The sequence below is a fragment of the Manacus vitellinus genome, unplaced genomic scaffold (genome assembly GCF_001715985.3).
Source record: "Manacus vitellinus isolate BGI_N305 unplaced genomic scaffold, ASM171598v3 scaffold_28_pilon, whole genome shotgun sequence".
Classification (NCBI taxonomy): domain Eukaryota; kingdom Metazoa; phylum Chordata; class Aves; order Passeriformes; family Pipridae; genus Manacus; species Manacus vitellinus.
In genome coordinates this window covers 8364603-8388531 of record NW_021940122.1, presented here as the reverse complement: position 1 = coordinate 8388531, position 23929 = coordinate 8364603, and the positions used below count along the sequence as shown (strand labels likewise).

General features: G+C 42.0%; 1 protein-coding gene across 2 annotated transcripts; it reads left to right on the top strand.

The window, feature by feature from the left end:
- Nucleotides 1–727: 727 nt before the first annotated feature.
- Nucleotides 728–23563, top strand: USF3 (upstream transcription factor family member 3). Of its 2 annotated transcripts, XM_018074676.2 has the most exons (8): nt 728–911; nt 1892–2022; nt 2880–2944; nt 4868–4896; nt 7125–7207; nt 8610–8706; nt 9769–16329; nt 20687–23563. In XM_018074676.2, the coding sequence occupies exons 3-7, from the start codon at nt 2898–2900 to the stop codon at nt 16230–16232; spliced, it is 6720 nt and encodes a 2239-aa protein (XP_017930165.2). In that variant the 5' UTR covers nt 728–911; nt 1892–2022; nt 2880–2897; the 3' UTR covers nt 16233–16329; nt 20687–23563. The 2 variants fall into 2 exon arrangements, with proteins under 2 accessions (XP_017930165.2, XP_008920786.3); XM_008922538.3 differs by lacking the exon at nt 1892–2022.
- Nucleotides 23564–23929: the final 366 nt, after the last annotated feature.

Here is a 23929-nt window from a genome sequence, read left to right as displayed (position 1 = left end):
TGTTCTGGACTGTGCAGGGAGAAGCAAGGGGAGTCAGAGCAGCTGTGTCTGTTCTGGAAGAGGGTATTTTTGGGTGGATGCTTTTTACACCCTTTACCTTCACACAGTTGTGCTTTATCTGTAGCCCTGCATGGTAACTGGCCATCTAATCACATTAATGTTTTCTATATTAAATACATTGTAATACAGATATAGTCATTTGGTTCTCAAGTTGTATGAATTTGCAACATTAAAAAAATATGGTTGCTTGATGAATACATTATTCTTTCAAAAATGCTAAGTTTTCCAAAACTAAGACCTCCTTTATTTTTTTGTTCTGATTTCCAGCATATTTGCCATAGTCTGGTGATGCACAATAACAGATGCATCACTCTGTCTGTATAGATGGTGCAGAAGTCAAGAAACAGGGGGTATGACTGCCACAAGATGCAATCCAGCATCTTCCTTTTTCTAAGCATGTTTGTGAGCCTTGTTGTACCAGAACTATGTCCGTGTACTCTGTGCTCACATCCTCACTAAATAGAAACAGTACTTAGCATACACTAAATAAAATTGCCCCCTTGAATAGCTATTTCACCTGATACACAAGGTATTGTCTCAGTGATGGATACATGAGAGTGCAGTGTTACCAGGTAGCTGCTCCTGGCTTTTCTGGTAGCCTTAATGGGTATAAATTCTGCTGGGCTGCTTTGACACAACTGGAAAAACCCTGCTGAATCGAGGTGTGCTGACCTCAGTCTTTTAGTGTTCATGTGAACATCTCTGGTTGCTAACAGCATCAAAGATGCCTGGGCTCTAACCAGATCTTTTTTTTTTTTATTTTTGTTTTTATAATCAGAATCTCACATCTGCTAAACTCTCCCAGCTAACCCCTTCCTCATCACCTGATACAACGAATGCAGCTAGAACAAGTGAGTAAGTACTACTGACTGTCACCAGCTGTACACAGGAGGAATAAGTTGTAGGTGCCTTGCATGGGAAACTAGCTTCCCTGGCTTTCAGAGTTGTGAATTTTCACTAACTTGGAGGACCTGAGGTACCTACTGGATTAATCTTACCATGTATAAATGAAAACAAATTTCTTAGGGAATGGAGCTAATTAAGGTAATTTGTAAGAGAGCACAAGAAAGTGCTGAAGTTGCACCACTGCTTTCTCCCACAGTAAAAGACTGTTAACTCAGTCAGGTGTTTTCATAATTTATGCAGAGGATGGTGGGTGAGCATAGAGAAAGCAAAGTCTGTGGAGGCATGTAAATAGAAAGTGATGTGCTTCCACTGATGGGCTAGGGAGGGCTGAGGTGACTATGTAGGCTGTATGTAAAATCCAGTGGGGCAGTATAATGCTGTAACTGAGCTGATTGGGTCCAGTTTTGTGATGGTGTGAACACTGTTGTGTAGGTGGAATTGAATTAGGTTCCTGAAAACTTCAGGCACTTTGAGTTCCCCAGTCTGGATCTATTTGCAGGATATTGCCTATTTGCTTTACTTTATGATTTGCTAACATTTCCCATATCTTCACAGGAGTAGAGAAAGTACTTAAAGAAGTATTAGAGTGGTAAACAGCATCAGCCCTAATGTTTCTCCTCCTGTTAATCTTTACTGAATGAGAGCACTACATCCAACTGACTTTTAGAGTGTAAAGACTTGAAAGCAGTATCTGAATGCAGTTCTAGTACAATACAGATTATTGACACACACATACACACAGCGTATGCACAGAGCACTTTGTGAAGTGTATATGCTTCAGTGCTTTGGGAGCTTTGGGGCTTTCTGGTTTGTAAGGAGATTATTTCTGGGGGTTTTTTTGATGTCAGTAATGGTAGGCTCAGTTTACATTAAGAACTGCTTGGTGTTGAAAGTTATATTAAAAACCACCCCCACTTCCTTACAGTACAAACAAACAAAAATACACCCTAAAGATATGAAGCCTGTTAAAACGAGCCGATGAGCTTTCCAGGAGGAGCCAGGGAGAGGTGAAGCCACAAGGAGGCTGAGGGCCCATGGGAAGAGTTTCAAGAACAGGTTGGTTGGTGAGAGAATGAGCAGAATGGTGAAACTGAATACGGAGCTCAGCTATATCAAAAAACAGATTTTTTTTTTTCCTCTTGTCATCTACAGTACACTTCATGTTACTTTCTAGAATTCATTTCTCTGGTAGATATGTATTCATTTGTCATTTACTCAGTCTCATCTTTTGTTTATTTTTATAGTGTTTTATTTGTCTAAATACAGGCTACTGATGTGTTCAAGCTGACGACAAGTTAGGTGCAACTTATTAAACTGTTATGTGTAACTTTATTTCATAACTTTATTTTTAACTGAATTTTATATATCCGAGAACGTAGGGTGTCAATTTTGGCCATTTTAAGTTGTACAGTAATTCAATATCAAGTAAGTTTTCAAATTTGCTACATTAATAGCACTCTAAATTTGTAGTTAATAAAATGTCCTCGTTGTAACTTGTATTTTGCTTAGCATTTATGCTTTATTTAGAACTGGGAATTGAAAGCATTTTCAGTTAGAAAGGGCTGATGAGAGTTCAGCTGTTCTTCTTCCCATTCAAAAAACAATCATATACTCTAATTTTCCTTCTTGTTTCCTTAAAGTGGTTTGGATTACAATTCGTTTTATATTTAAAGTAATTGAGGAAATGGAAACCAGTTCATCATGAACAGGTTTCACAAAGCACCCAGATAGGTAACATGCTTCATTTGTAATGCTCATGAAATCAGCTGCTCTAAGTCAGGGTGATGGACTTTTGTGTACGTTGTAGGACAGCCCTGTTCTTGTGGGGAAAGGCAAGGTGATGTTACAAATGTCATGTGCTAAGAATTCAGAAGAGTGCAGGAGTTGTTAATTCCTTTCATGATTTTCCTCAGGCTCTCTTCTCCAGAACCATGCCAGAGATGACAGAGAATGAGACACCTACTAAGAAGCAACATCGGTGAGTTTCTGGGGGAAAATGACTGTTTTGTAGTTTGGTAGTCTGAGATCATGATGCACTTATGAAGTTTCCAGCTGAAAGTTTGGCAGTAAGGGTATTGACAAGAAGTTCTGAAGGTTGACTAGGGTTGATCCAAAAGTTTGGCAATTATGGCTGCAAAACTCCCTTTCTCTCTTGCCCTGTGTATGCCAAACTATTTGCAGAAGACTTGTCTACCTGGGTCACCTGAAAAAAGAGATTCTCTGATTACTACACTGACTACTCTGTTGTGTCGCCGCCCTGGTTGGAGTGCAGCCTGTGTTATTGCAGAGGCTCCTGGTAGATATTAGGGGGTAACTATACTCACTTTGACAGAGTAACTTAGATCTCTTCCTCAGCTCCCAGTGGAATCTGGATCTTACACTCAAACCTCTGCTGGAACTCAAAATACATCTTGAGGTTGTACAGCAACTCTATGACCAAAATTGGTAACAAAGTAACTTGGCACTTATTACAACTTTTCCTGGCTTTCATTCCTTTTAGTAGCATGTTGATCTAATTAATACCTGATTGGTAGGGAAGTGCTTCAGTCCACAGTTAAATGCAACGTTCATCTTATGCTAGGTGACCATGTAGAGTATGATTTATGATTAGGAAAAGCTCAGAGAGAACACTGATTCGTCCTACAGAAAGTTTTTTGGTCTTTATGGATTTTGTCACTCTTTCTTACCCCACTAATAGAGCATTTTGTATTCTGTATTGGTAATGTGAATCAAAGGGCAGCTGGGTCTCTTCAATCCTTATATTCTTGTGCATATTTAGTATATATGATCATCTTAGTGGATGTCTCCAGGTCTGACCATCTGCAGTAACACTACTGTCCTGTAATCATTGTCTAAATTACTCTGGATGCCCTCTACTTTTGGTGAGTTACTTGAAATAAAAAGGATACGTGCCTCATAGTAATCACACATCATCCACATGTATCTTGCATTCTCACTTCAGATTCCTTGTTATATCTGGACTGTGCTGTGACAGTCAAAAAGGAGAACAGAAGATGCATCTCTGCTTTTGGCACACATCTAGACTGAGAGTGTGCTGCCGGACAGAAATCTTCTAGAAGATTTTCTTTTTCTGGAATGTTTCTTTTTCCAGAAAATAGGTGCTTTGCTTAACTACACTTCCTGAAAGTATTTATCTTATTTAATGTATACAGTACTTCTGATTTATATAAGTAGGATACCCATTTGGGATTTTTTGACTTCCAGCAAAGCAATTTGAAGCATTACACAGTGATTGTGACCTTCAGGTCGACATCTGAAACCAAAGACAACCCTCACATGCCCAAATTATACCTAGACAGAATTTTGAGACAGTAAAGAACAGCTGCTGAGGAACAGTATTTCTGGTTTCTCTGACAAAGGAAGCATTTTTGATACCAGAAGGTATGATGTTTGAAGATAATAGGGCTAGAAACATGAATTTGCATGGTAACATTTTCTTTCTGTTTTCTGTAATGTAAAAACATTGATCCAGTGAACGTAGAAGCAACATTTCAAACACTTAACTACCTTGTTCCTCAGAAACAGAACTAAGTTTTTTAATATTTGGCTTTATTGAACACTGCCTAGTATAGCAGTTGTTGCTGAACAGAAACATAAAAACCCAACTTTGCCTATAAATATGTACTAATAATTAAATGGAACATTATGCTGTGCCTTGTTATACTGAAATTGATTTAAGTCTGAACATGAACGAATTTTTGTTAAAAATTATTTAATATCAGTGTCTAAGAACATCATTTTGACTTCTGCTATTTTCTTGTTCACAGAGCAGACTATAATATTTAGTATTTTTGGCTGTAATGGAGATAGTAAATATTTGTTTATATGCAGCTTTTTTCCCTTCTGTTTCACATCATTGTTTTCCCTTTATATTTCACAGAAAGAAAAACCGGGAGACACATAATGCAGGTAGAAACATTATACTTTGTTATTTGGTCTGGGAATAAGCACAGATGTTTTGAACTAGTAAAAGGTGTTTTCCATGGAGAAGGTTCCTCCACAGGAGGAACTACACTTAAAAAAACACCCTGTCAAACACCTTTCAGGGTCTTTGGGTAGAATATCTGTGCAGAAGGGCTTCTTGGTTGTTTCTAGTTGGCTGTTTTCCATAGTAAAAGGTTAAAGGTAGGACCATGCCTCTGGCGTTCCAATGCTAGTAAATTAAGAAGTAAACAATTTCAGTTGTGTTCAATTCTAAAGGAAAATAAATGCATTGGCATTGACAGCCAACTAATATCCACCTCTCTCAAAACAGAGACTTATCTGACCTGAGAGTTTTGCAGGTTCCCTGGATTAGAAGTATTCCTGTAGCCTGTCACTAAGGCACCCACCTGGATGCTGACATCCCAGAAAATTTGTGCAAATGGGGGCTGTCTCTGTTGCAGGAGTCACATCCCTCAGGCAGCAACTCGTCAGTGCTTAGCTACAACGGCATCTTTTACAAGTATGAACAGAAAGAGGGATTGGGGAGGACTCTGACAGATTTGGGCCTGGTTTATCCTAAGAAACTGATCACAGTTCTTTCACTAAACAGCATTATTGTGTGTTCTTCACAAACTCAACTGGAAAAAACACTGAGTAGTTTCCATGTAAAGGCTGTGGAATATAGTGCTTGTCAGGTTGTGCTCAGGGTGTGGCCAATTTCTTAAGAATTAAGAAGTATCACTAAATAGTTTTATCAAGTTTACTTCTGAGTTTACTGGCCTCATTCTAATTCTCAGTTCCTGATTTACTTGCCTATAGCTTTCCAAAATCTTTATTTACTGGGCTGAACTCTGCAAGATGTGGGGACCAGTTCCCTCCAGCCATATAGCTTGCTTAGTCATTAATGTCTGGACAAGCTGAGTAGAGTATGGCAAATATCAAAACAGAAGATTAGCACTTCACAACCACTGTGATGTCTGTATGTATTACTAAGACATATAATAACTAGGTCCCAGGTATCATATGTTCAAATGTTTATACAGCTGCTGTAATTTATACAGTAGATTTCTTGCATAAGAGGCTTTGTCTTGCTGTGTTTAGTGTATTTAGGCCTGTGTCTCTCAACACCATCAGTCTGTCCTGAAATACAAAAAAAATAATTTAATTGTTTGAGAAATGTAAACTGAAGTGACAGACTACTGGAATAAAACTGTTTAAATTAAGTTAATATGTCCTTTGTAAAGGACCTGCAGGTCACTGTGTGACAGTGACAGGTTTCTGTGTTCCACCAAGAGTAGCCCAACTGCTTGAACCACAAGGTTTGTTCAGCACAATGAACATTGGTTTGAATCTTGACAAAGCCATAACAGAACCTTTTTTCTGGCTTTCTTGAGAAGAGACATCTAATAGTTTTAGTTCATGTAGAACATGAAAACATTTCAGTCCAAAAAAAAATCTACTTGACAGTGAACTATATTTGGAAGAGGCTGACTATGGCGGATAGAAAACAAAGATTAATACTACCTGAAAAAAACATACCCAAAGGTATCTACACTCCTAGACTTATAGTGTAGACACTTTATGGCACTGTTCAGGCCTTGTGAAGAGGTAAATGACTATAAATGAAGCATTTTCTGGCCTTCTCCAAACTAGGTAGAGTAACTGGTAGTCCATATACGTAGAGCTTCAGCTATGATTAATGTTGGCTTCTCCATCAATATAAATTTAAAATTAAGACTGAAGACTAATAAAATCCAAGTTATTTCTCCTTTTATGCTAAACTCAACTTCAGTATTTAAGAGATATGGGTTTTCTTCCCAAACCTGAAACTAATTCTTTCCATAATCTTGGTTCACATGCTTTCTGCATGCCTAAATTTAATCAATCTGACTTGTGAAAAAAGTGGCAGGAAACTCAGTTAGAAAGCAGTACCAAAACCTGAATTTTGAGTTGCAGTAACTCTTCTTTTCCATGAAGGGGTCCAGAATGTTCCCACCTTTTAAAGATATTGCTGCTTATGTTATAGTTCTCAATTCCACTGAGCATTAATTAACTGAGGCTTACTTTAGTGGAATTTTTTTCCTCTCAAGTTACTACAGGTTTCAATGTGCAATGCAAAAATGTATTTATGAGCCCTTAACATTGTACTAGTTGTGCTGCTGTTGTGCTGACTTGCCCAACCAGATGACACAGTACATATTATGTTTGGTTAGTGGAGAGACATCGAAAGAAGAAGATTAATGCTGGGATAAACAGAATTGGAGAACTCATTCCCTGCTCTCCAGCACTTAAGCAGGTGAGTGTCCACCCAGAGGTGCATACAGGCTTTCCTGTAAAATGCTCAAGTGTTTCTTTGTCTGTAGAATTATAAATACATATTGTGCCATTTGTCTTATGAAGAAGGTAAAGCTGTCTGAATTAATATTCTCAAAAAACTCACTAGCTATATTAAAAAAACTATTTGTAATAGAATTCCTTTTTGCAAGTGCACGGCCGTGTTAATGTAATTACACAGATTTTCAGTGTTTTATCTGGCAGTGTTGTATATGACTGCTGAAGGAACGAAACAGTATGAGATGGACGTGTGACTGGATGTGTTTCTCCTCAACTCATAAATGCAGTATTTCCTCTGTAGAAGGGGTGACAGGCTGGGCAGAAGTGGGTTAGATCAGGTCAGTGGGTTGCTGGTTACATTGTGCAACTCCTGTTTGGGAAGCCAGTTTCCACTGATGCTGCTGAATGTAGTCTGTGTGATGACTGAGTGGTGAAAGCTATGGATCAAGCAAGATCTCTTTTCAGGTCATTCTCCAATCCCTGCTCAGCCCTTTGCAGGTGATCACTTTAATGTCATAAGATGTCAATAGAATTCCATGCATGCTTATTTTTGTCATCTTTGATATAATGGGATGAAAGCAATTCAGAAACTGAAATAATAGTAGTAATTTAAGACACTGTCCTTGTGAAAGATGAAGCAAGAAAAATGGTTTGAGGTTGATGCACAGAAGCATCTTTTTCAAAGACAAAGCTATCTCCAGCAGAGACTGTTCCTACTGAACAGTAGAAGAAATTAAGGAGTGAACAAAGGCCTTGCAGGCAGAATAAGCATAGTTTCATAAAAAGATGATGGTGGAGGGGTTATTTTCTCTTCCCATATTTTCCAGTATATTACTTTCAATATTATGCATATATCTCCCTGGGTAGTTGTTCCATGTTTGTTTCTTTCCTAATAAAATATTTACAAGAGAGTATCCTGGAAATTTCATGTGATATATGCATTTATTAGTGAACACAAATTTTAGGCTGATCTGCAAGAAGTGATTGCTGGCTGTTCAGGTTCTGTGGCCATAGTATCTACCTTTGGGCATCAGAAAATGTCAGCTCCAGCACTGAAAATGTTATTCTGTAAAAACTCACAGCATTTTAGGGTCAGTGTCACTCATGAAACCTGTAGTTCATCTTAAAAAAAAAAAAAAAAAGAAAAAAAACCAACAAAACAAGACCAAAAAAAAACCCCAAACCAAAACAAAAACAAACAAAAAAGCCCCAAAACAAAACAAACCCTACCCAGCCATAAAGAGTCATTCAAGGTAGCACATTTTTAAAGTAAAGACCTCTTGGAGCAAATGCTGTCTCATCATTATTGAATCTACCAATTCTAGACCTTTCTCCTAATTTTATACGTATGTTTTCTTTTAAAGAGCAAGAACATGATCCTGGATCAGGCCTTTAAGTACATAACAGAAATGAAAAGACAGAATGATGAGCTGCTATTAAATGGAGGGAACAATGAACAGGGTAAGTACAGATGCTGCTGGAGTCTCTAGAACTTCTGTCACTCACTTCCACTGTGTCTCTGTACTGACTAACAAAGCCTGGATCAACAAACGGGAATCCCAAGACATTTTGCACATACAGGAAAAATAACAGCTGCTTAGAATATCTTGAAACAAGGTGATGTGACATCATCTAGTAACTCCTGTCCCAGTTTATGCTACCGTAGTGACCAGAATGATTTCTGACAAACTTTGTTAGATTTTTTTCATCCAAAACATGGACTTTCCTCTGTTCATAGAGCTTTTTTGTTTTCTTTCAAAAACTGTAGAAGTTGTAGTGACCCATTTCCTAAAAATACAATGCATCATATAAAATCTTCTTGAACAGATATGTAAAAGTACAGTGATGAAGGTATGACAGAAATAATCTCAAAGCTAATGTTGTGGTTTGTGATTTTTTATTTTCTACCCATAGAATGGAATTCTAAATAGTTTATTTTTGTCTTTTTAATATAATTAGATTTGGAAAACCTAGGTGGTTTTCCTAGTTAGGTGAGCCTTCTCCCAAGTGTGTTGCCAGTTTTTATGGATTTACACAAGTGCCTTGTATTAGATTTTGCTTATAATTTTTAGATGTAACGGAACTTAATTCTCCTGGAAAGCCATGAGATTACCAATTAAATAAAAACAGTGTTTGTCTTTGCAAAAGAGTAGGGAAAAGAAAAATATTAATGTGCTTGTCTTTCCTTCAGCAATTAAATAATTTTGTTTAGTGTTCAGTTTCATCTGAGTTAGTCCTGACGTTTTTTCTAAGTAAGTAATGTGACATACCCTGCTATTGGTAATGGAATAATCTGTGAAGTTCATTCACTTTCCCACTTAGTAGAGAGGCTTATCAGGATAAGAGTCTTCACTTAAATTATGTTAACCATCTGAAGAGAGCATACATTATTAACAACTTATTCAATTTATTTCAACGATTTATTTCATTACTACACAGTATTTACTCTCTAAGTCATGTGGTAACATTATTTCATTATTTGTTCTGCTGCTGATGTAATGGAGTGCTCTCACTGTTTTGTAGCTGAAGAGATAAAAAAACTCCGGAAACAGTTGGATGAACTGCAAAAGGAAAATGGGAGATACATCGAACTACTGAAAGCAAATGATATTTGCCTGTATGATGACCCTACAATCCACTGGAAAGGAAATCTCAAAAATGCAAAGGTCTCAGTTGTTATTCCCAGTGATCAGGTTCAAAAGAACATCATTGTCTATTCTAATGGGAGTCAACCCAATGGAAATAACCAAGGAGCACCTGTCCAGGGAATAACGTTTAATGTTGGTCATAATTTACAAAAGCAAACAGCCAATGTTGTGCCAGTTCAGAGAACTTGCAACATAGTGACTCCTGTGACGATTGCTGGTATTTATCCCACAGAAAATAAGCCATGGTCTCAGCCTACAGTTTCTCCGCTGGCATCTGCTCAGACAGCTCCAGCAGGGCACATTCTTGAGCTTTCCACTCCGGAGAGTGAGCAAGGTGTGCTCACCAGTGCTGCTGCGAGCTCACAGAGTGCATCTCAGTCTGGGACAGAACAGGAATTACAGTGTTCTTCAAGTAATGCACCACAGAATGATCAAAATCTCCCCAAAAGTAAAAATAATGAGGAGGTCACCAAACCAACAAAGAAAACGCTCCTGCAGGGAATCAGCCTTCCTTCCAGTGCCTCTGTGGAAGCTTCCCAAGTTCAACGGGTGAATGCAACTTGCTCAGATACAAACAATTCCAGTGACCTCCAGGAAAGCTGTGTCATTTCAGCCACAGACACAGCTTGTGTGCCACCTGTGAGACTGTCTACTGCAGATAGCTTTTCCTCTGTAAATGTCCTCAAAAGCACGGACGTAGTGAGCAGTGCTGGAGTGCCTGCGACTTCTGCAGCAGAAGGAGTTAATAAGGCTGTGACGGCAATAAGCACTCTGGCTGCCAGTCCCTTAGAGAACTGCTGGTCTTTTTCAGGCTCTTCAGGTGTTGGCACTTCAGACTTGAAAAATATGAGTAGCCTTACACGGATGCCTTCAACTGGAAACACGCAGACCACGTGGACCACTTTGCAGCTGGCGGGAAATACTGTCCAGCCACTAAGCCAAACGCCATCTGGTATAATGACTGCACTACTAAACGAGCCAGCTAATGGTGCTGGTACTGTGTCTTCTGCTCAGAGCAGGCCTTTGACTACCAGTATCAGTTTGAATGCTTCTCTGCCTGGGGATGGCCAGGCAGCTGAACAGATTGTAGTTACCTTGCCCTCATGCCCACCCTTACCTATGCAGCCTTTAATCAGCCAGCCACAGGTTAAAACTCAGGCTGCAGGAAATATCCTTCCATTAAATTCAGCTATGCAGGTGATTCAGATGGCTCAGCCAGTCGCGTCAGCTGTTACAGGAGCACCAGCTAACCAGAATGTCATCATCCTCCAGCCTCCAAACCCCACTCCGTGCCCTCCGATTGTGAGAGCAGAAGTTCCCAGCCAAAATGTTAGTCAGCAAATTGTAATTATACAGGCTGCTAATCAGAATCCTCTTCCCCTCCTCTCTGCTCAGCCTTCTGCTTCTGTAAGAGTTCCTGTAAACGGGCCGACTGCAGTTGCGAACTCTAGCAACTCCATGCAAAATGCTTCTCTTCCACAGACTTTTGGAGGGAAACACCTTGTCCATATATTACCAAGACCATCTTCTTTGCCATCTTCTAGCTCTACGCAAACATTTTCAGTTACAATGTCCAGTCAACAGCATCCTCAGACTATCTCATTAAATGGGCAGCTTTTTGCATTGCAGCCTGTGATGTCCTCATCTGGAGCTTCAAATCAAGCCCCTATGCAAATTATTCAACCCACCACCAGCGAAGACCCAAATACCAATGTTGCCCTCAATACATTTGGTGCTTTAGCCAACCTCAATCAAAGCATATCGCAGATGGCTGGGCAGAGCTGCTTACACTTGTCTCTCAGCCACCCCACCAATCCCGCAACCATCAATAACCAGATTGCCACAGTTAATTGTGTGTCATTACCAACTTCTGTGGCATCTTCAGTGCCTGCAGAGGTTTCAGTACTAACCAGTGCATCTAATTCAATAAATGCTTCCCCCAAAAAGCCATCTGCTGGCTTGCCATCCAGTGCAAAATCAAAAAGGACAAACAAAAAGCCGAGTACGAAGAAACAGCAAGCAGTCAATAATAAAGTGTCTTGCCCAGCAGTTCCTTGCAAAGATGCAGGGAAGGTGGACTGTGTTCCTGTGGAAACAGTGGCAAAGCATTCAAATGGTGAAGGGCTGCTTGAAAACACTCCAGCAGTATCTCAAGCTGTAACTACATCACAGGCAAGCGGTGTGGCAGCATCGAGTGGTGTCAGCATTTCTGACTCTCATTCCAAAGAGACTGCAAGCTCTGAACAGGCAGTGAAAATGCCCTCTGTTCCCGAGCTGAGCTCAGCAGAGACACCTGCTTCTTCACCACTGGAGTCCATGGTGCCAGAGCAGCTGCCACTTGTCCCCTCGGCTCCCAAAGATGCTGCTCCTCGCCAGCAGGCACCTGGACCTCAGAACCACCCACCAACTGTCTCTGCCTTGTCGGAGTCTCCCAAACCTTGTGAACCCCCCAGCACCTTAACATCCTCTTGTAGTGAAGCACAGGTGACACAGTCTCAGGTTGCTGGGACATCAGCAGCACAGAGCAGCACAGCAAGTTCCAAGGCAGGAATGATTTCGGAATCTTGCAACATTGAGCAGGATTCTTCAGTGGTAATGCAAGATGCAGACTTGTTAGAAGGACAGGGTCTGACCAAAATGCTGTCTGATCTCACAAAAGAAAGAACAGCTGTGGAAAAAACCTCTTCATTTACTGTTCAGGGCGAGCATTCTAATTTTCCTATGGAAAACTCCAAATCAGCAGAATCAAATGGTGATTTGCCCGAGAAGCAGGAACTCTTGCTAATGAACTCTGAAGGTGACACTCTCTCCCAGCATCACTCGTGCATCTCTGATCCAGAAGTAGTCAGTGCTTCCCTTATTGCTAGCAGGCAGGCAGACTCCCCGATGTCAACCAGCTCTGGCAGCAGTCGAGGCTTCTCAGTTGCATCTATGTTGCCAGACACCACCAGAGAAGATGTCACAAGCAGCACGTCAACCAGTACCTGTAACAGCTGCACATTTTCAGAACAGACTGACATTGTAGCTCTTGCAGCCAGAGCTATTTTTGACCAGGAAAACCTTGAGAAAGGTGGAGGAGGAATACAGGTTAACACGAGGGATGCTGTCTCTAAGTCAGCTGAGGTTGCACCGCTGGAGAGAGAGCAACAGCCTTTTAAACCTCAGTCAGTGAAAGAAAACAATGCAGGGCCGTTGGAAGCGGCACCAAACAAATTTGGTGCTCACGATACAGCACCAGCAAGTGTTGATAGGCAGGTTGAAAAGCCAAGCTGCTCCGTAGGAGGTGTGGAAACATCGAACCCTTCTTTGCAGATTTCCACCTCCCAGACACCAAGCATAACCAGTCTAAGCGTCAATAATCTAATACACCAGAGTCGCATTGTCCATCCCCTGGTGAGTTGCTCAAGTTTATCCCAGCCTTCAGAGCCTGCAAGTGTCCCTGCAACTGTGAGCCTCTCCCTTCCATCTAGCACATATATCAATCAGTCTCCGGGACCCGCTATGATGAGTGAATATGCTCAGGAACAACTGAATGCCATTAGGGCAAGCACCATGCAGGCTCCCCAGCTGCAGGAGTCACACTTGAAGCATCAGAGTCATGAAGGTCGCAAAGACTCAGCCAAGCGGGCCGTTCAAGATGACCTTCTGCTTTCTACAGCAAAGAGGCAAAAGCAGTGCCAGACAGCACCCATAAGGCTTGAGGGGATGGCATTGATGAACCGGACACCAGAAAGTATTGCTGATCAAACACAGATGCTGGTCAGTCAGATTCCTCCTAATTCTTCCAATTCGGTGGTGTCAGTAAGCAATCAAGGACACGCTGATGGTCTCAATAGGTTATTTCCATCCAATAGCAATTTTGTAACACCAGCTTTGAGGCAAACTGAGGTTCAGTGTGGTTCTCAGCCATCAATTTCAGAGCAGCCAGGCCAGTCAGGGCAGCACTTGCAGCCAATTCAACACGTTCCTTCTCAAGGCATCTCTCACCTTCACAGTAATCACCCATACTTAAAGCAACAGCAGGCTGGTCAGTTAAGAGAGAGGCACCACTTGTATCAGCTGCAGCACCACGTCACTCACGGGGAAAACTCAGTCCACTCTCAACCCCACAGTGTCCACCAACAGCGAACAATACAGCAGGAGGTGCAAATGCAAAAGAAAAGGAATCTCATCCAGGGAACACAAGCCACACAGCTTTCCCTACAGCAGAAACACCATGGAAGTGATCAAACACGGCAAAAGGGTGGTCAGCCTCATCCTCACCACCAACAAATGCAGCAGCAGATGCAGCAGCACTTCGGAGCTTCCCAGCCTGAAAAGAACTGTGAAAATCCTGCAACAAGCAGAAACCACCATAACCACCCCCAGAGCCATATAAATCAGGATATTATGCATCAGCAGCAACAAGATGTTAGCAGCAGGCAGCAAGGTTCCGCTTCTGAACATGTTTCAGGGCACAATCAGATGCAAAGACTTATGACCTCAAGGGGCTTAGAGCAGCAAATGGTGTCCCAGGCAAGCATCGTAACCAGACCATCAGATATGGCATGCACCCCTCACAGGCAGGAAAGAAACAGAGTTTCCAGCTACTCTGCTGAGGCCCTCATTGGGAAAACGCCCTCTAATTCAGAGCAGAGAATAGGAATATCTCTTCAAGGCCCTAGGGTTTCTGACCAGCTTGAAATGAGAAGTTATCTTGATGTTTCTAGAAATAAGGGGTTGGCAATTCATAATATGCAGGGCCGCTTATCTGTTGACCACACAGTTGGCTCAGATGTGCAGCGTCTTTCTGATTGCCAAACATTTAAGCCCTCTGGACCCAATCAACAACCAACGGGCAATTTCGATGTTCAGGCTTCAAGAAACAGTGAAATTGGCAATTCTGTGTCATCCCTCAGGGGCATGCAGTCGCAAGCGTTCCGAATCGGTCAAAATACTGGGCCTTCCATAGAGAGACAGAAGAGACTGCCCTACCAGCCAGTACAGGGTATTCCAACGGGGAATACACTGCCATCAAGGGAAAACGAAAACACGTGCCACCAAAGTTTCATGCAGAGTTTGCTCGCCCCTCACCTTGGAGATCAAGTCAGTGGAAGCCAAAGATCAATCCCAGAACATCAAAGGAACACACAGTGTGGCGCCTCCTCCACAATAGAGTACAACTGTCCCCCAGCGCGAGAGAGCGTCCACATCCGAAGAGACGGTGATGGCCAGAGTAGGGAAAGCTGTGACATGTCTATCGGGGCAATTAACACAAGGAACAGTTCTTTGACTATTCCTTTTTCGAGTTCTTCTTCCTCGGGAGATATTCAGGGTCGCAATACAAGCCCAAACATCTCTGTGCAGAAGTCCAATCCCATGAGGATGACAGACAGTCATGGAACTAAGAGCCACATGAATACGCCCGTTTCTAGCAACATGCATGGAGTCGTGAGGCCAACTCACCCTCACCCTGCAGTTTCTCACGGAAATGGTGAGCAAGGGCAGCCTTCTGTTCGTCAGCCAAATTCTTCAGTTACTCAGCGGTCAAGACATCCTCTGCAAGACAATGGAGGTTCTAAAATACGTCAACCTGAAAGGAATCGATCTGGAAATCAAAGACATGGAAATGTTTTTGACCCTAGTCTTCCCCATCTTCCCCTGTCCACCAGTGGCAGTATGATCCTTGGGCGCCAGCAGTCCGCAATAGAAAAAAGAGGAAGCATTGTCCGATTTATGTCTGATGGCCCTCAAGTGTCTAACGATAACACAGCCCCTGACCAACATACTCTCTCTCAGAATTTTGGATTCCCTTTTATTCCAGAGGGTGGCATGAATCCACCAATAAATGCCAACGCCTCTTTCATCCCACCAGTCACTCAACCTAGTGCCACTCGAACACCAGCTCTAATCCCAGTTGATCCTCAGAATACACTGCCGTCCTTCTATCCACCTTACTCTCCTGCCCACCCTACCCTCTCCAATGACATTTCTATCCCTTACTTTCCCAATCAAATGTTTCCTAACCCAAGCACAGAGAAGCCAAGTAGTGGAAGTTTAAACAATCGATTTGGATCCATTTTGTCTCCTCCCAGGCCTGTTGGTTTTGCTCAGCCAAGTTTTCCTTTGCTTCCAGATATGCCGCCAATGCACATGACCAACACGTCGCACTTATCCAATTTTAACTTAACGTCTTTGTTTCCAGAAATAGCCACAGCTCTTCCTCCAGATGGTTCAGCAATGTCGCCTTTGCTTTCCATTGCAAACACATCTGCTTCAGATTCTTCCAAGCAGTCCTCAAACCGACCTGCACACAACATAAGCCATATTTTAGGTCATGACTGCAGCTCAGCTGTATGAAAACCAATAGACTGACTTCTAGTCTGATGCGTTGTTTATATATTTAAGAAGAAGAGAGTGGAGACCATTCATAGCATCACTGTTTATTTGCCTAAATGTATGTATATGGGTACTTTCTGTATTTATATACATGTTGTATTTCCACCCACCTTACTAACTCTAAAGCACCAGTGCCTAAAGCAATGCTTACTTACTAGTAAACAGTAAGGATGCAACATCAAGAGCTGTGCAAATATTGGTTGTTGATTTTCCAACAATCAAGTTTGATGTCCGATTGTTCCAAGGTAAGGGCCGCCCTCAGTAATACATGGATGTAAAGAAAGGAGTGAGAGCATCCGTACGGGAGAGAGGAAACAAGTGCTACAGGTGTCAGTTTGTTTCTGATACGTTTACCTGAAACTGCAGAGGAACTTGAAATGGCTTGGGTTTCTCTGTTGTAAAATATCTTCAGGAGCCTCAACACAAGTCAAGTCTGTGTTAACCCAGTGTTAATTGAAAAAGGCATTTGTTGTGCAGCTTTTGTCTGTTTTAAGCTTGCCGTATGCACTTGATTTAAAGCTGACTTTACCTGGTTAAAATTACTGTGTGTTCACATGGTCAGCAGTTAAAAATACTGTTTTAGAAAATTCAGATCTCTTTAACCTATAACTTCTTAGAAATGAAATTTCTAAGAAGAATTTGCTTGGATCTGTTTTAGCAGTGGCTTCAGTTACTGCTGAACTCAGTCAATGTTTTAACATAGCTTACGACTCTTTCTAGTGCAGTCAGCAGAGACAGCAACTGTGTTTGTTGCTATTTCATTGTTCATTGCCGCAGGTTACCTCAGGGTGTGTTCTGTACCTTGGTTAGCACCTTCTTAATGTCCTTTTCTTTTTTTCCCCCCTCTCCTTTTCTTTGGCCCATGCTCAAACACCAGCTTTCTGGTTTCTGTGAGTGACAGCCCAACAGCCCCTTGTTGTACCAGGCAGCACATGGGAGGAGGACTGAGCTTATGGCATCCCACAAAATGAGTGGGGATCCTTGGGGGCAGTGTTCACTTGATATTGCTGACCGGATCAAGCCCAAGTTATTATCAGTACTCTGCACTTGAATGCACCTTTTATCTAAACCTGTGTGATTGTGGCTGAAGGAGGAACATGGATGTGTTGAGAGTGAAACATACCAGGAAGACATTGGGATTTGTGCACCACAAGGAAGGACAATGTGTTTGTTCATGTGTGAGATATGGAGTGAATGTGTGTGCACTGGCTGAGTCTCCAGTATTTTCACAAATTTCAGTCCCATTTCTTTTAAAGGAAAGGGAAGAGCTAGGTAAATTTTATTTATTTAATGGCTCTGCACTGTGCTTTTTCTTCAAACAAGGCAGAAATATTTGTCTTTTATTTTTATGTGCTTGGAAATACCATTCTGTGTTTGATTCTTCAAATAACATAGTAACTTCAGGTTCCCTTGTATGCAATCCTCCCCCTACCAGCTGTAGAGTGACAAAACCTGCTCCAGGGCCTCTCCTCTGGGCAGGGTAAGCTTGAAATGCTTGTGTGTTGCCCACCAGCACATTGTCTTGCTGCTCCTGGGACCTGTCACAGGCCCCTGGTGAGGGCATGGGGAGGTGCAGGCTCCCTGGGATTTTGTTTTATTATGGTTTGGGGTTTTTTTCTTTGAAAGGTGGAAAGGAAGATATTCCTCCATCTCTTAAGAACAGGACACTCAAAGACAGACCCGAAACATTTTTCCATAGATTGACTTCCCAGATGTTGTTTTTGCTAAGCCCTTTTCCACTGGTCCAGAAAAGTAAGGAGGCTTTGACATGAAAAATAATTGGGCTTTGTCTGTAGTCTGTCCTAACAGTGTCTCTGCTCTTGTAACCTGTGGTCTGATGTTTTCCTGCAAGGTGAAGTAAAATGGTTCTGATTCTGATTGGGAATCACTTTTTAATTCAGATGGAGCTTATCTTAGGACACTAAATCTAAGTGGTGCATCAGTTCTCTGTGTTTCTTAAAAATAATAGATTGCATATTTATTTCAGTTCACGGCTTATCTCTGCCTAAGTGTAGTTACCAATGGAGTGGCAGCCACTGGGCTGTGCAGAGAGCAGGAAGGTTAGGAATGAGTCGGTCCTCAGGCTCAAGCTGACTAAGCCAACTGCAGGTCTGGGTGTTCTGTGGTGAGACCCTTGATCAAATTGATTTCCTTAATGCAGTAGCTCTCAAAGGGGCTGCCTCAACTGGTGAAATGAGTTCCATAACAGTGAGTGGTTCCATGGTTTCTGGATGATAAATACACGGGGATCAAAGCAGCAGCCACACTGTGCGTTACATGTTTGTCTGGACTCTGAGGGGGGAGGCAAACCCGCCATTCTTGCTCTCTTCAAATGGCATTGTGTGTGCAGTGGTGGGTTTGGCTTTCAAGACAAACTAGTGAAAAATTAAGCCCTGGCTTCTTTACATATAAAGATGCTAATCCTTCTCATTCCAAACATTCACACAGTACCACATTAGTTTTCTCTGCTGAGAAAACTACATTACTTCATATCTGTGAAAACTGGAAGGACCTTATCAACTTATACCTGTTGCAACACTTCAATGTCCACAGATCCATTTGGCTGGATAGGATTCATTCCAGAGTACTGAAGAAGCAATCAGGACATATGGCAGGACCCCACTTGATCATCTACCAAAGGTCTGGGGAGGTCCCTACTGACAGGAAGGTAGCCAACCTTATTCTAATGTGTAGAAAGGGTATGAGGGAAGAACCCAGGGAAGTACAGACTGTGAGTCTAACTGTAGTTCCTGGGAAAATTATGGAGATTATACCGGGTACTGTTGAAACGAGTTTAAAGAATATTGCAGTCATCAGGCACAGTCAGCATGGGTTCACAAAGGGAAAGTCCTATCCAGCCAATTTGATATCCTTTTATGATAAGGTCACCCGCTTAGTGGGTGAACAGAAAGTGGGGCATGGAATGTTTCTGGATTTTAGCAAGGCTTTTGGTACCATCCCTCACAGCATCCATCTGGACAAGCTGTCCAGCTGTGGGATGAGCAGGTTCATGGTGTGCTGGGTGAAGAACGGGCTGAAGGGCAGAGCTCAAAGGGCTGTAGTGAATGGCGCTAGATCTGGCTGATGAACAGCCACCAGCAGTGTTCCTAAGGGCTCAGTTCCAGGGGTAGTCCTGTCCAATGTATTTATCACTGATCTGGATGTAGGAGTTGAACACACCATTGGCAGGTTTGCTGATGATACCAAACTGAGAGGAGCTGTTGACAGATGCTTTGCAGAGGGATCTGAATAGATTGGAGCCTTGGACTGTGACTAATGGGATGACATTTAATAAGTTCAAGTGCCAGATTCTGCACATGGGACAAAGTAACACCAGGCACAAGTATAAATAGGGAGAGGAGTGGCTGGAGAGCGCCCTGCAGAGTGGGCCCTGGGGGTGCTGGTGGGCAGCAGCTCAGTGTGAGTCAGCAGTGTGTGTCCGGGCAGCCCCAAGGGAAAACCTGGCAAATCCTGGGGAGCATCAAACACGGCGTCATCAGCCAGTGAGAGGGAGGGGAACATCCCACTGTGCTCAGTGTTGGTGTGGCCTCACATGGAGTGCTGGGTGCAGTTCTGAGCTTCACCATTTCAGAGGGGTGTGAAGCTCCTGGAATGAATCCAAAGGAGCACAAAGCTGGTGGAAGGGCTGGCAGGTGTGTCCTGTGAGGAGCAGCTGAAGGCTCTGGGCTCGTCTGCTCTGGAGAGACAGAGACTGAGGCTCATCCTTATCACTCTGTGCAGCTCCCTGAGGAGAACAGAGGGAGGTGCTGATCCCTTCTCCCTGGGATCTATTGACAGGACACATGGGAATGACTCAAAGGGGCAACAAGGGAGGTTCAGACTGGACATCAGGAAGGGTGGTCAGACAGTGAAACAGGCTTCCTGGAGAGGTGGTCGATGTCCCAAGCCATCGCTGTTTAAGAGGCATTTGGACAATGCCCTTAACAACATGCTTTGACTTCTGGTCAGCCCTGAAGGGATCAGGCAGTTGGACTATTCTATTCTCTTATTCCTTTATGTTGATTTCACTATTAATTTACTGGTGGTGTGTCAAGGTTAAATGCAATCCTGAGTATTCATGATAGAATATGTCAGCTGTGGTTTTGTTTTGGTTTTTTCATGCTGTACATCATTTCTGAAGCAGTAACTGTGTCAGTAACTTTCACCCTTTTCTGTTTACAAAGACGACCAAAAATAGCACCCTTGTTCACCTGTAGTGCAGGTAGTCGCAGCATGGGCATTCCAACCATATGAAGACTATTTCCATTTTGCAGGAACTGCACATTTTTGTGGTATGTGGCTCAAAAGTAACTACTGTGTGACCCTTGGTCTTCTCCAGAGGATTGTACCTTGCAGTGTTGACAGGGCATGGCGATTCCTGTGTAGTCACCACACCACTTTGTCGTCCTTCTCAGGGCTTTTTCTGAACCCTGCCGAGACCAGGATGGAGAAATATTTCATTCCCCTCCTTGAACATGGCAATTTCTGTTGAAGTTCTGTGTGAGTCTTTTTACATGCCATAAGTGATGCTAAATGATCCTGTGGCCCTGGTGTGGGATCAGGAAGGCTGCTGTGAAGAGAAAGGTAGGCAGACCACTCGCTGAGAGCTTTGTATGAACACATTCGTCCAAATTCTGGTATTTGCACTGCAGACTGGCTTTTAGATAACTTTATTAAAGAAAGATTGGCTCTGTTGTGCAGTCTTTTGGTCTAATTGCCTGTCCAAGATGGGCTTTGAATGCTGAATCTGACCTGGTCCGCTGGTTTGAGATCAGCCTGTGCATTTCAGCTTCTCTTGTTCATTCTCTTCTGCCTTCAGGAAGAACAGTGGAGGGACTGGATATTTCACATCAAAAGAGAGGGAATTAGATGTTAAGTAATTTCTGTTAGATTTTAATTATTAAATTGCTTTGGGTTTTTTCCTTATCACCATAAATTAATCCCACCTGCCATTCCATATCGACCAGCCTTCTTGCACTTAGTTGTGAAGGTCAGTTTGTGCCACTGACGGGTCAGTGGCTCAGTTCCTTTAGCAGGGCTCTGTTCTGGGGAAGAGGAGCAATTGCAACATCTTTACCATGGAGTGGAAACAATTGCTTCTTTATTTTTCCTTTCTCCTACCCTTGAACCTGTTGTGTTTAGCTATCAGGTTGATAAGGCTCGTTTTACCTCAATCTGTGCCTGGGAGAGTAGTTTGAAAAAGGAGCTTCTGTAAGTTTTGCAGATTGAATGATTTTGTTTTACTTGTTATAACAATTTGATAAGCAAATACATGTTCTTCAGCAAACATCTATGACAACAGTTATTTACCTTTTTCTCCTAAGAATTACCTGTTCCCTTGGTTTTCAAGATATATTTGTAAAAGACTATACTTGGAAAAGTTGCAATTTGTTAGCCTGAGAATGCCATTTTCTCTTCCATAATATGTTTTTGAAGGTTACTTATATTAAGACGGGGTTTGTTTTGGCTTTGAAGGAAGGAAAAATACTCAGTATTGCTTAATTTAGCAAAATAAGCAGTGGAAGGGAAAGGTTGGGCACTACCTCTGGGGTGAGATTGCCAAGCTGACAAGCATTGTGTGGCTGTGGCTTTCAGCTTGGCCTAAATGACTTCAACAAATAGTACTGGGCTGGATTGCATGTATGTCAGTGTAGTCCATGATCAATCCCTTAAGCAGCCTAGGAATAAGAACAGAGACCGGCTAAGTTGAAAGCAGGCAATAAAATAGTATTAATACTGCATTAATATTTATACACCTTTTCATTGAGAGAAAAGACCTCATTTAAGAACAGCTAAGGGAAATGAGAACTGAAGTGATTTGAGCTGGTGGCTGAGCCTTACTGGAATGGGTTTTCCAGCTCCTGCTCCCAGCTCCAGTCACTATGCTGCTGCCCAGGTGGAAGAGCACCTCTCTGAAAAAAAATAAATACTGTGCTAGTCCAGAGCCTCCTGAATTTTGCACAGATTTCCTACTGCACTTTAAAACTGCGCTGGTGCTGCTGTGGTTGGTAACTGTAGTGCTGTTGCAGGAAACAGACTGTGTGGCAGGGCAACGGTAGAGGGCATTGCTGGAGAAAATGGGCCATTTCATTACTTCTGGTCTCCTGTTGTCTTTTTACGTTATTCTGAGGTACTTGTGCAGCCCTGGTTCCAGGACTCCGTCACAAACTCATGCTGTTTCTGGATGACTGAGCGTAGTCAGCTTTTGCCATTCCCCTAATAAGTTTCATGCTCATCACTTTAATAATGATCCCACTTTACCTGGCAAGACAGAATAGCATTGAGTCTATTTATAACAAATCAGTCAAATTTGGGTTGTTTTCTGATACAGTGCTATAAGGAGCTCCACTCTTTATCATCACCTGGCCTGTTATTGTCCACCACTGGTCCTTTCTCCCGCTGCCATGATCCAGCATGGGTAGCAGTCTCATGGACAAGAGTGCCAGTGCAGAGACAGGTTTGCATGTGAGGGTGTTTTCAACTTCTACTGCCTCTGCAATACCAAGTAAATCTAAAACCTCAGAGCACCAACACTTTATTGCCACTAGTTACACTGAGAGCAAGTTACTCTATGAACTGGTAAAAGATGCAGTGGAGTTTTTTGGTCATGACAATACAAATTCATATTCTCTCTGCAAACAAACTCTGCTTAGTTACACAAAAGCCATTTATTACATACTGATACCAGTTTTTATGAGATAAATTTAAAAAAAAAAAAGGCATTTCTTTCTGCCACACCAAAATTATCTTTACAAGCAGGTTTCCAAGTTTGCAATATGTGCTGCTGTTCCAGCAATCACAAGTGTGAAACAGTGGAGCTCATGGTGGGTTGGGCCCTGTTCCTGCCTGCTCACTGTGAGAAGGGAAGCAAATACGGATTTTGCCACAGGAGATTAATCAAAGATGCTGTTGCCCTCCACCGTGTAAATTATTTATATTCAGTCCAGAGTTTTCTGCTGTGCTTCTGTTTTATACAGCTGTAAATGACTTGGATACAGTCCCAGTGGAAAGTCCTTACTATTTTGTAATGGAAAAAAGGAACTCTGCAGTAGAAATCTATAATGAATGAACAGGAACATCATCTTCCAATTGTAAATAAGATCTTACTCTGTTTATTTTGACATCTTTTTACAAACAAATGTGTTACATTCAGGTGTAAATATCCCAAACCATGATCTTGTTCAGAGTTCTGAGATTTCTATTGTTAAATGTAATACTTTGTTTAATAGTTGTAATAATTATTTGTATAGATATGAACATAATAGTATTTTATTAAAAAAAAGAGAAAAACACTCTTTGGATACTGTGTTCTTGTTGATACAGCTTCTTTCCACATGGAAAGTCATGCCATTCACTCTTCAAGAGAGGCAAAAATAAAAGTTTTGGGAATTTACAGTTACAGTTTTCCAGTGATGTATATTCTCTGCATAGACCAGAGTTATGCACTGCATTATTTGGAGTTATAAAACTACACAATTCAGAAGAAACATACTGATAATGAAGTATCAAAATAGTGCATGGCAGGTGCTGTCCTTGCCCAGGTGACAGTGCTTACTGAGTTGAGATACAGCTTTGGCTTTATATAATGCTTCTCATCACAGCCTGCTGCATTGGTTTTGAAGTGCTCTAAGACAGTACTTTTGTCACAGTTTGAAGCT